The 12,724-nt window shown below is 37.9% G+C and overlaps 2 protein-coding genes across 2 annotated transcripts in view; one reads left to right on the top strand and one right to left on the bottom strand.

Moving 5' to 3' along the window:
• PCMTD1 (protein-L-isoaspartate (D-aspartate) O-methyltransferase domain containing 1) overlaps positions 1-12,724 on the top strand; it is a 91,231-nt gene that overhangs the window by 54,683 nt on the left and 23,824 nt on the right. The window contains exon 3 of the mRNA XM_049765864.1: positions 4,035-4,137. Within this exon, the coding sequence (XP_049621821.1) occupies positions 4,035-4,137 (103 nt within the window). The remainder of the gene's footprint in view (positions 1-4,034; positions 4,138-12,724) is intronic.
• LOC125997442 (cytochrome c oxidase subunit 7A2, mitochondrial-like) lies at positions 10,686-11,099 on the bottom strand. Its single transcript, XM_049765870.1, has one exon. It carries the CDS (start codon positions 11,071-11,073, stop codon positions 10,822-10,824), a length of 252 nt encoding a protein of 83 aa, XP_049621827.1. The 5' UTR covers positions 11,074-11,099; the 3' UTR covers positions 10,686-10,821.

Below are 12,724 nucleotides of genomic sequence, written 5' to 3'. Positions count from 1 at the left end.
CTGATACTGCTTTACCAAATAAAAAGATTTGAATAGTCCACAGACTAAACAGCCTTATGGTTAGGTTTGTGATGGGAGGAGTGCGATTGTGTGTCAGGGCAGAGCTTGATACCCACGACCTGGAGGGTTCTTGTACTACTTCTAGATTTAACCAAAACTTTCCCATATTCTGATATTCGCCAGGATTAGAATAACTAATATGTTCCAGTTTTTGAGTCTAGATCACCACTGAAGTCCACAAGAAGAATCACTTTCACATAGTTTATGTGGTTTTCTCAGATCCCCTTTTCCTAAAGGAAAGACTTGAAATGACTGCAGGTGACAATGGCTCTTATGAAGAGGAAGAAGTGGAAATGAGACATCTGACCTTAAATATGCCACCGTTTTCGCTGCTCAGTTTTTAACCTGAATCTCCAGTAATGAATGACGGATCTTAATTTAGTTCATCATAAAAACTATTCTGGTTATGTATTATGCTGTTTGCTATGGCAGTGTTCTATATATTGTATTTACACAAATACTGAAGGCACTTCTTGCTACACTATACATCACATTCAGTCTTTCAGGGTATTCTAGAATATGGGAATACTGGAATATTCGGTATTATTAGGTTCAACATAGATATAGGTCAGTGAGTTTTATCTCTATGTAGCTAATTGTTAATTATAATTTTATGCTTTTGATTATTAACTGGTAGATGATAATGAGGTAGATTAGACATAAATATCACAAAAGAAAAAGCTTATTATATTAAAAACTTTTTATATTATACTCTTTGTAAATTGATTGTTGCCAGCCTTAAAACCATTTTTACATTTACTAGATTTTTTTACAACTTTTTATCTTAGTAAAGTGACTTCTGTCATGATTGATCTGTCTTTAGTATTTAGCTATCAAAAGAGCTGTAAACTGCCGGTACTTTTTAAAAAATGGGCATTGAAGGGCCAGAAAGATCATTCAGTGGACTGTATGCAAGTCCAGTGGCAGGACTTTTATGTGGCAGGCTCAGTTCAAGCCCTGCAACTGCACAAACCATAACCACAGAGCTTGGCTCTACCAGGTATGGCCCCTGCACCACTATCTACACATACACATATATGTGTATTGAAAATTAGGCGTAGTATTAGGAAATTCTCCTCATAGTAACAAATATAAAATGTTGAACTCTTAAATATATAATCAAATCTATGCTTTGTTTCTTAGATGGTATTAACATCTTGGGTACTAATTTTTTACATGTACAGCTTGTCTTGTAGGATGATTAAATTTATATACTCTTAATCTTTTTTTTTTTTTTTTTGGTGTTTGGGCCACACCTGGCAGCGCTCAGGAGTTACTCCTAGCTCTGCGGTCAGAAATTGCTCCTGGCTCAGGGGTCATATGGGATTCGAACCCAGGTTCATCCTGGTTTGGCCGCATGCAAGGCAAATGCCCTACCATTGTGCTATCTCTCAGCCCTACTCTTACTACTTTTATAATATAAATTTATGCTATTCTTTTTTGACTAGTCCATTGTTGAAAAAACTTATGCATGTGATTAGGACTTTTTAGATAGGGTATAAGATGAAAATGTTTCCTTCCCTTTCTTTAAGCAGCTCTACATATTTTTATTTTGTGTTTAACTTAACATGTAAAATATGAATTATGATAAACACTATTGCAGTATATCTTATTAAACGCCTTTATGTTCTAGTATATTTCACATAAATAAATGAAACGGATGATATTGCTATTTAATTTCTGACTTTCACATAAATTAATAAAATTGATGATATTACTATTTATTTCTGCTTTCCATTAATGAATTTCTCTTATTTTCAACATGTTATAATATTTTCAGTGTATTCAGTTGTGATAAAGATGTGTTTCCATGGTTTTGTTGATTTCCATCTAAGGTCACAATATTTGTGCTAGAAATTAACACATAAGTCATGTTATTGACATTGTATTGTGTTAAAGTGATATGAAAAAGGGGATATTGGGGGCCAGAGCGATAGTGCAGCGCTAGGGCATTTGCCTTGCACACGGCTGACCCAGGATGGACCACGGTTCGATTCCCCTCTCCTCGTCATCCCCTATGGTCCCCTAAGCCAGGAACAAGTTCGGAGCACACAGCCAGGAGTAACCCCTGAGCACCACCAGGTGTGGCCCAAAATCCAAAAGAAATAAAAGAAATAAAAAAATTTTTTAATGAAAAATGGGTGTTTGATAAATTTTCTTAAGAAATTCTCTTGAACATTAACCCTTTTTCCTAAAAGCTTTTAGACTGACTTTATAGAATTACTGAAAGCTGACAAGCATTATCAACAAATGCTTTGTCCTAAGATGCTGAAGTTCAAACTCCTGTTGAAATAGTGAATAGAAACTAGAATTCCAGATGAGTACTTTTATTATATAGCATGCGTATTCAGTTTTACAATCAACTTCAAACTTTAGCAATAATTTTTATTGAGCCAAGCAATCATAGATTTTAAAAAATATAAAAGTTTACTTATTACAGCTAGGTTTGTAGTAGCTAAATAAACACAAATATATTCTAACCTTTTACAAGGATAAAAATGAATAAAATAATATAAAAATATAAAATAATAAAAATAAAAACAATTGTTATTCATTTATAGAACCATATTTTAATACTTTAAACAAAGTATTAGTTTATTTTTAGTTTGGTTTTATTTGAGGCCACATCCAGTCATGATCAGAGGCTACTCCTGGCTTTACCCTTAAGAATTACTCCTGGCAGTTCTCAGAGGACAGTTCTCTGGCAGTCTCTGGCAGTCCCAGAGAACAAACCCAGGTCAGCCAAGTGCAAGGCAAATGTCTTACCAGCTGTACTACCACTCTGGCCCCTAATTGTTTAATATTTTAAACAATTAAATGTTTGTTTTGGTGTTGATTTTGGGGTTTTTTGTTTTTGTGGGGGGGGCTGCACCTGGCTGTATTTAGGGATTATTCCTGGCTTTCCACTGAGGAGAATCATTCCTGACAGGCTTGGGGGACCATATGGGATGCTGGGGATCAAATTCTGATCAGTCTCATACAAACCAAGGCAAGCAATCTACTGTACATCCCTCTAGCCTGTTTTTGTTTGTTTGTTTAAGGCCAATGTGAATTACAAATCTTAACTGCTTAACTTCATGTGTCAGCTTAGTAAATGTCATAAAACGTGTTGGGATTCTACCAACTTCTACATATTTTCAAATAATAAATAATCACAAAAAGTCAACATAATCAGGGAGGGAAGAAAAAGTGTCAACATGATCAACATAAGACATCATGTTTGAATGTTCAGAAAGAATATGAAAAGCAGAATTTTGTGACCTAGGACTTAAAACTATAAAAATTAAGCCATGGTCTGTGGAGTAGGCAAGATGGGCAGCAGAGCCTCCTTGGAAATGAGAATCCTTCAGTCTTCTTAGTACCATGTGGTACTAAGCACCATGTGGGCACTGGAACCATCCAGCATTATATCCTGAGGTAGTGCTACCTCATTCACCATTTCTGGGCTGGCACTCATATGTGGCAGTGTGGAAACATACCAAGCGAAAAGTGCAGTAGAACAATCAAGTAAAACCAGCCTGCAGTCTAGTGGTCACATTTTGCTGGCTACACTGGCGCTCCTAAGACTTAAGACAAGATTTTGAGTCTCAAGGAATTGAGGACCAGCCAGGGAACGGTGCGGTGCTGTGGGTTTGTGGCCCAGAGTTTCAGCCATTTTTCAATTACAAATATTTTAGCAAGTGCTAAATGAAATTGGAGTGTTGAGCTTAAACTTTATATAGAAATGTAATTTCTTTTGTAGTGGTGCCATAACAGATAAGCTACTCCTTTGAAATCTAGAATGCATTTTTTTCTATATTTTAAATTTTGAAGCAGGTTTCAGTTTCTGTTTTAAATCTAGCTAGAAGGTACATGAGTAGTTCTTCTTCAGATGTCCTGTGATAAATTTAACATAAAATAAATGTAAGTTAAAAATCTTTGAAAAGGAGTATCATTAATATTTCCTTATAAAAATGCTGCTGCTACAATTGCAGGTCCTTTTGGAATAAATCATGGGATTGAACTTCATTCAGATGTGGTGGAATATGCCAAGGAAAAATTGGAGAGCTTCATCAAAAATAGTGAGAGCTTTGATAAGTAAGTATTCTATCTTTTTATTTTAAAAAGCACTTGACAGTGTGTTCACATATACGCCATACATGCTCTTGAGTATTCATTTTCAACTACAGCAAGTTAGTGTGATATAAGAAAAAGTAGAAAATTATTCTTTGCTATAATTTTTATTCTCTGTAAACCTAAAATAGTGCAATAACCTAGAAGTTTAATTGTTATTCTAAGTCTAAAGTAAATGCTGAAATGACTTGTAAACTTTAAAGTTTTTTGGTTTCGTCTGTCATTAATGGGATAATGACTCATTTATTAAACATACAAATTTCTTTTCCAGTCTATAAATGAAAAGTACTTGGCATTAGCATACCATTTTAGAGTTAGATTTCTGCCTTTGTTATAGTAATTTTTTTTTTTTTTTGGTTTTTGGGCCACACCCTGTGACGCTCAGGGGTTACTCCTGGCTATGCGCTCAGAAGTTGCTCCTGGCTTGGGGGACCATATGGGACACCGGGGGATCGAACCACGGTCCGTCCTAGGCTAGCGCAGGCAAGGTAGGCACCTTACCTCCAGCGCCACCGCCCGGCCCCTGTTATAGTAATTTAATAGTTCACCCCTGTCTATGAAATAGGGGTCTATGAAATTGTTATAACTATAGCAAACAAAGGACTTTTTTTTTTTTTTTGGTTTTTGGGCCACACCCGGTGACGCTCAGGGGTTACTCCTGGCTATGCGCTCAGAAGTCGCTCCTGGCGAGGGGGACCATATGGGATACCAGGGGATCGAACCGCAATCCATCCAAGGCTAGCACAGGCAAGGCAGGCACTTTACCTCTAGCGCCACTGCCCAGCCCCGTGGCAATTTAAATTTTTTTGTTTGTTTGTTTTTTGTTTTTGGGCCACACCCGTTTGACGCTCAGGGATTACTTCTGGCTATGCGCTCAGAAATCGCCCCTGGCTTGGGGGGACCATATGGGACGCCGGGGGATCGAACCGTGGTCCGTCCTACGCTAGCGCTTGCAAGGTAGCGCCACCTTCCCGGCCCCAAACAAGGGACTTGACTGTAAAATGTTCAATAAGCTACTGTATCCAGAGGAAATTATCTTATTGATAGATTTTATGATGGGGTTGTCATTTGTTTATAAAATAATGTATTTGGATTTCTTCAAAGAAAAACTTCACAGGCTTTGGTTCTTGAACTAGTATAGGAGAATGTTCCATGTGTCAGTTTCTAAACTTCAGCACTCCCAAGACTATAGAGTAAGGGCATCTCATGCTGAAACCCATGAGTTCTGATCGTTTCTTTAGGAAGAGCATTTATATCTTAAACTATTCAGTTTTTCGAGGAGAGAGAAAGTTAGGATTCACATGCTCAAAGCACATACTTTATGTGAAAATACTTTACGCAGGGGTCCTCAAACTTTTTAAACAGGGGGCCAGTTCACTGTCCCTCAGACCATTGGAGGGTCTGACTATAGTAAAAACAAAACTTATGAATGAATTCTTATGCACACTGCATATATCTTATTTTGCAATGAAAAAACAAAACAGATACAAATACAATATGAGGCCCGTGGGCCATAGTTTGAGGACCACTGCTAGTGGGAAAGTAGTCAGTGTCCCAAGATGCCTGTTTGGAAATAGACATTCCAGAGTCTGACCCTGAACTTGGAAAAGAGAAAAGCTTGTCAAGAGAGTGTACTCTTTTCAAACCATGCCTTGAGTGTTGTGGAAATCTGCCCCAGTATCTTTGCCTCTCCCTGTTCTAAGCACCTCTTCCCCCCCCACACACACTTTCCCACCTTTCTCTCTCATTCCAGTTTTCCTTTCCCAGTATAGGAATTTTTTTTTTTTTTTTTTTTTTTTTTATTTTTGATATGCTACAGCCAAACCTCAGTGTTCCATAAGGAAGTGGATTTGTATTAACCTATGTGATGTTGCTAAAAAAAAACTTTAGAAAACTAAGCTAGGGGTCAGTTGAGAAATGGTCAGGTTCTATTTCTTTTTGTAATTAAGTAAATATGTGTAAACAGCTGCAATTTTCTGTATCAGTTTGATAAATAGCATCTAATTGATGCTTGTGTTTGTGAATAATTAAGTTTTCAATTAGAATAATTTTTCAAGTGCTTACTGTGTTAGCTCAGACTTGATTTCCAACAGTAAAATGACATAAATTAAGATAGTTTTTATCATGTCATTTTATGAAAATTTGGGACTCAGTTTTAGCATCCTTTCTGTGTCTTCATCATTTCAGGCTCATAAGTAGCATGGTAAAATGCTTAAGATGATAGACATAAATATTCTTATTGCTCATAAAAAAAACTAGAATTTTTTTATTGCGTGAATTGAATTGCTATTGTTTGAACTACTTTGTGTTGGAACATTATGATGTAAGGACCCTTTGAATACCTTTGCACTTAGGAAATAAGCAAGTAATATGAAAAAAAGCAAAATCTTTGTTTTGTTTTTGCCACATCCAGTGGTGCTCAGGAGTTACTACTGCCCCTGAACTCAGGAATTATTCCTGGCATTTTTTTTTGGAACCATATGAGTTGTTGGGGATCAAATCCAACTCAGCTGTAGACAAGACAAGCAATAACTGCTGCACAATGTTTCTGGCTCCTAAAAGCAAATGTTTTAGATCTTGTATGGTCTGTTATACATTAGTGACACCGTTCATATATTAATATATCAATGCACAGGCAATTAAGTTTGGGGACATTAGTCAAACAATATGTTTAGGAATATTTTTTATTTTGTTTTATATTGATTTTGGCCTAACCCTGGCAGTACTAAGAGCTACTCTTGGCTCTGCACTCAGGAATTAGTCCTGGTGGTGCTCAGAGTACTCCTATGAGTACCCTACCCACTCTGCTGTCTCTCCAGCCCCACAAGTAGATTCTTGAATCACTGGAGTATCTTCATAGAAGTATCAAGAAGCTCATTTATTGTTGTGGATGGGTGGCCCTAGGAAGCAGTAAAATATGTCATTAAAGCATTACATTAACATAATTTATACAATTCATAGCAGATAAGCTTTTGTACACTGCATTATAAATATTCCTCTCTGTTGAAAGTTAGGCTTTGGTTTTTTGAGTTTTTTTTTGCTTTGGGGCCATATCCAGTGATGCTCAGGCTTTACTCTTGGCTCTGTATCCCTGGATCACCTGGTGGGCTCAGTGGACCATGTGGGGTACCCGGATCAAACCTAGGCCAGCCATGTGCAAGGCAAATGCCTTACCCATTGTGTTGTCACTTTTCCCCCATAAAGTTCTTACAGTATTATTTGATACTATTATAAAATAATCATATTTTCTTGACTTGCATTTTTTGGTTTGTTTTTTTTTTGGTTTTTGGGCCACACCCGGTGACGCTCAGGGGTTACTCCTGGCTATGCGCTCAGAAGTCACTCCTGGCTTGGGGGACCATATGGGACGCCGGGGGATCGAACCGCGGTCCGTCCTAGGCTAGCGCAGGCAAGGCAGGCACCTTACCTCTAGCGCCACCGCCCGGCCCCTTTGGTTTGGTTTTATTAACGATGTTACCTTTTTTAATAATATGATGAATCAAAATGTAGAGGTAGGACTGGGACCGGAGAGATAGCATGGAGGTAAGGCATTTGCCTTGCGTGCAGAAGGTCGGTGATTCAAATCCCAGCATCACATATGGTCCCCCGAGCCTGCCAGGACGATTTCTGAGCATAGAGCCAGGAGTAACCCCTGAGTGCTGCCGGGTGTGACCCAAAACAAAAACAAAAAAAATGTAGAAGTAGGACTGATTTAACTGTTTACTTTTATAACATAATTTTTATTTTAATCATAGTGGCCTACATATCATTGACAATAATATTTTAGGTATATATTAACATAAAATCAGGGGACTTTCCATCACCTAATAGTCCTCCCTCCACCTCCGTTCCCATCCTACCTCCCATATCCTCCTCCCTCACCCCCGGGGCTGCCAGCATAAGTGGTCCCCTCTGTGCCTAGCTAACTACTTAGTGGTCCTACACCTGTTTGGTCTTGGTACCTCCCTTATTTCCTGCTCTAAATGGGAGGCGGGACTAAATAGTTCAAATTATGTGGTTTTGTTTGAAGAAGAGAAAAGTTATAAATTGGGGGGAAAATCAAATATGCCGAAAATGGGCAGAGTCCTTATGGAAGCTCTCATCCTAGTTTTGAGAGATGAAGGGGAAAAAGGAGGTGGAACACCACAACAGTACAAAAAGAAGTGTCAAATAAAACATCCAGTGAACACTCCAACAATAAATTGGTCTTGCTATTTACAGTTAAAATAGACTATTACAGTCATTGCTGAAATCTCAAAAAAATTTTAATGTATTTTGGGGGGCAATTAATGAATTTATTGATCTACTCCTAGTTGTTCTCAGCCAGCCTGGCCTAGAATTCAGTGAAACAATGCAGTAGTGGCAGGGGATTACCTAGTAACCCCAGTGGTGCTAGGGTCTCTCCCTACCATTCCTGGCAGTGAAGGACCTGCATGGCTACCCAGTGATGCTCAGGGGACTATGAAGTGCCATGAAATGCCAGGACTGGAATTGAGGTTGGCCACATGCAAGGCATGTTACCCAAAAAAAAAAAAATTTTTCTTATTTCCAGGACTGGAGCTGTGGCATGGAGCAGTAAGACATTTGCCTTGCAGGCGCTAGCCTAGGACGGACCATGGTTCGGTCCCCCAGTGTCCCATATGGTCCCCCAAGTCAGGAGCAATTTCTGAGTATATAGCCAGAGTAACCCCTGAGTGTCACCAGGTGTGTCCCCCCAAAAATAGAATTTTCTTATTTTGATTTTCCCTTAACTTTGTTAGAATTTGTGACAAATAATTCTAGCAGTAAATTGAAAACATAACTTGCAAAGTGATATTTTTAACCTTATTTTAAGTAGTGTTAGTATATTTGATTATGTGTAGGTCACCAACATATTGCTAACCCTTTAAAAGTAATTGCTCTGTTTTCCTCAGTAGTAAATTACTCTTGACTGTTTCTAATATAAAAAGAATAGTTGAACTTAATCCTTATTCAGTTTTATTTATCTTACTCATTTGGATATTTTTCATCAATTGATTTTTATTTTCCAGAAGACTTGTCGTGTCACTTTTAACTTAAACTTTAGATCTGTTGGAGATTGTAATGAACTCCTAAATACAATATTGCGGGGGATTCACAAGCCACTCAACAATATTTAATGTAATAGAGTGTAAGAACTTAGAACATTAAAATGACTTTTAAAAACTGAACAATTTTGTATGTGTATAAAGCATACTTGTTTCCTGGGTATGGAAATAATATTCTTATTTTTTTAAAAAAAGCATACTTAATTGTCTATACTTACAGACTTTCTGTATCAACAAATGAAATAACATTGGAGTTGTGATTCAAGTTACTGCATTGAGGGGTTAGAGGAAAGGGAAGTTCTCTCATAAGATTTTTTTCCTGTGCTACCTTGTATTCCAGATACACTGAAATTCCTTTCTAAAACTGACCTTTGATAACAATGTTTCTCTAAACAATGGCCCAGAATTTCCACTAATAAATCATATACTCGATATTTTAGGTCCCTAGGTCAAACAATTTAACTGAAACTTCTTAATTCTGCCTTTGTAGTGCAAACACAACTCTAGAAATTACATTGAGGAAATGGGTTCAGAGTATTCTCAGAATATTTGAAAATAACCTGTTATCCATAGTTGCTGACTCCTGTTCTAATTTTATTTTGAGGGCCTGGGGGTTGATAGAGTTTGAACCACACCGGTGGTGCTCAGAGTTCACTCCTGGCAGTGCTTGGGAGACTGTGTGCAGTGTGGAATTTACTACGTGCAAAGCAAGTGCCTTACCCTTGTTGCTCTGGCCCCTCTTCTGTTCTGCTCCTTACTTGACCCTCTCAGGATTGCTTTATTTGCCAACTCTGATCTAGCTACTCGGCCCTGATTTTGTTTTATTTTTATTTTTGTTTTGTTATTTTGGTTTTTTGGATTTTGGCCCACACCCTGTAAGGCTCAGGGGTTACTCCTGGTCATGTCCCCAGAAATTGCTTCTGGCTAGAGGGACCATATGGGATGCTAGGGTATCAAACCACGGTCTGTCCTAGGTTAGTATGTGCAAGGCAAACGCCCTACCACTTGCGCCACCACTTTGGCCCCACAGCCTTGGTTTTATTTTATTTTATTTTGTTTTGTTTCGGGGAGGAAACACTCAGTGACACTCAGGGGGTTACTACTGGCCATGCGTTTGGAAATCGCTCCTGGTTTGGGGGACCCTATGGGATGCCGGGGAATAGAACCACGGTCAGTCCTAGGTTAGCGTGTACAAGGCAGATGCCCTGCCACTTGTGCACCGCTCCAGCCCCTCTGCCCTGATTTTAAGGACACTCATGAATTAGCTTTTATGAAGACAGAGTAGAGTGATCAATTGATTTGAATAATAGTTTATACTTTAAAAATAAATTAGGGCCCGGAGAGATAGCACAGCAGCGTTTGCCTTGCAAGCAGCCGATCCAGGACCAAATGTGGTTGGTTCAAATCCCGGTGTCCCATATGGTCCCCCGTGCCTGCCAGGAGCTATTTCTTTTTTTTTTTTTTTTTTTGGTAAAGATTGATTTATTGGTGACAGTTAAGTACAAGTTAATAAATATTGATACCAAAGAACTCAGATTAGTGGTCCATTTTTTCAATTGACTGTTGGGGTAATAAATTGAAGTCAATCTTGCTTCTTGGGAAATGAAGCCTTAACCAGCTCATATATGGTATATGCTGTTCCACCAAGTGTCAGAATCATAGTGGCTCTATACAGGAGGGCATCAGACAACCCACCCTTTAGATGTATTGGAATTCCATTATCCTCCTGAAATAGTTTTTGTTTCTCTGGCACCTTATTTTCAAACTGTCTGCGAGAAGCAGTACTTATGGTTCTCTGGGTAATCTGACGAAGAGCCGTCAAATTCTGCAGCATCTTGCCTGAATGACCTCCGACCGTGACGCGGACCGAACTGTAGCAATCGCCAGGAGCTATTTCTGAGCAGACAGCCAGGAGTAACCCCTGAGCAACGCCGGGTGTGACCCAAAAAAAAAAATAACAAATTAATCTTCTAAATAAACTTTCTAAAAATATTCAGATGAGTAAGTCACTCTTAAAGAAACCTGAATTTTAAACCTTTAATTTATATAAATAAAACTTAGAATAGGGTTGGTTGTTGGAATAGTACTTCCAGCTATATTTGTGTGTACATGTAGTTAACTTGACTTTTTATAATACATGCTTATAAAATGCTATTTTCTTGGAAGAATATAGATCAGTAGAAACTTCCTTCCAAGGACACCGTAGCTAATTCTGGAAATATCCTAGTATCATTAGTTTAATGCATGCTCAAGTCTAACTTATTGAAGGTTTTTATTAGAAAAGAGGATCATTATTTCTATGCAGTTTAATAAGTCATGAGCATTGAGAATAGTAATGAGGTGATAATGTACCAAATATATTGTGTACCATGCACTCTAGTGATTTATCCACAGTCCTAGAGGCAATATTGGTTTTTCTATTTCCCAGATGGAAAAACTGGTAATAAGTTGGTTATAAAACTTGAGGTATACATTAGTTTCTTAAAATTCATCTTCGATTTAGTTCTAATATAGCAAACACTTATTTATCCTAATATTTCTTTGCAGTAGTAAGCTTCAGTGATTTATAGCTTAATTCACTGAATTAGTAAATTCCAATTTATTCCCAGATAGAAAAGATGAAGCATCTTCTTTAATCTTACTTGTTTTGGGCTATCTCCAGCGATGCTCAAGGGCTACTCCTAGCTCAGCACTTAGGAATTACTCTTGGTGGTGCTCAGGGAACCATGTGGGATGCCGAGGAAAAACATGCCTCTGCTGCTGCAAGGCAAGCACTCTCCTCACTGTACTATATCTTGGTCCCCCTCCTTTTTTTTTTAATAATGCCTTCCATTATAATTAAGGCATTCACATGATTAAATAGATGATTGCACTTTTATTACAAAGCACACACTTACACTTGTTGATGAGTGGGCAAGACAATGTTTTACTCACATTTAGTTAAGATTTGAGTTTTAAATTGAGAGCTAGTAGATAATAAAATATTTTATATTTTATTCTGAGTTTATAGCACTGTCTAGTGCCCTATATTTATTTACAATAGGTTTATTTTTTCACGTAATTCTATTTGCAATAAAAAAGTTGTTTACCTTACCACCAGAATACATCTGCTTCATCTTTATTTCAAGTAGTTTTGCTTTATATGAATATTAACATTATATCAAAATACTTGTCAAATAGTTTAACCTTTACACCCATCATGGTGGGCCAGGAGGTTCTATTATAGTTGTTAGAGGTGTAAATAGTTTTTCATCATGGAAAATGAAGGGACAGAAATTGCTTACACAGTCCTGAAGTCTCATCAGCTATGTATTTTAGCACCAGATAGAAATGTCATGGGAGAAAGTTTGAGGATTTTCAAACACTTTATTAAGAAAATAATATTTTGGGGCTGGAGAGATAGCATGGAGGTAAGGCGTTTGCCTTTCATGCAAGAGGTCATCGGTTCGAATCCCAGCGTCCCATATGGTCCCCCGTGCCTGCCA

This window comes from Suncus etruscus, chromosome 19, assembly GCF_024139225.1.
Source record: "Suncus etruscus isolate mSunEtr1 chromosome 19, mSunEtr1.pri.cur, whole genome shotgun sequence".
NCBI lineage: Eukaryota > Metazoa > Chordata > Mammalia > Eulipotyphla > Soricidae > Suncus > Suncus etruscus.
Note: the sequence above shows the minus strand (reverse complement) of the source record. Positions and strands in the feature narration are given on the sequence as shown.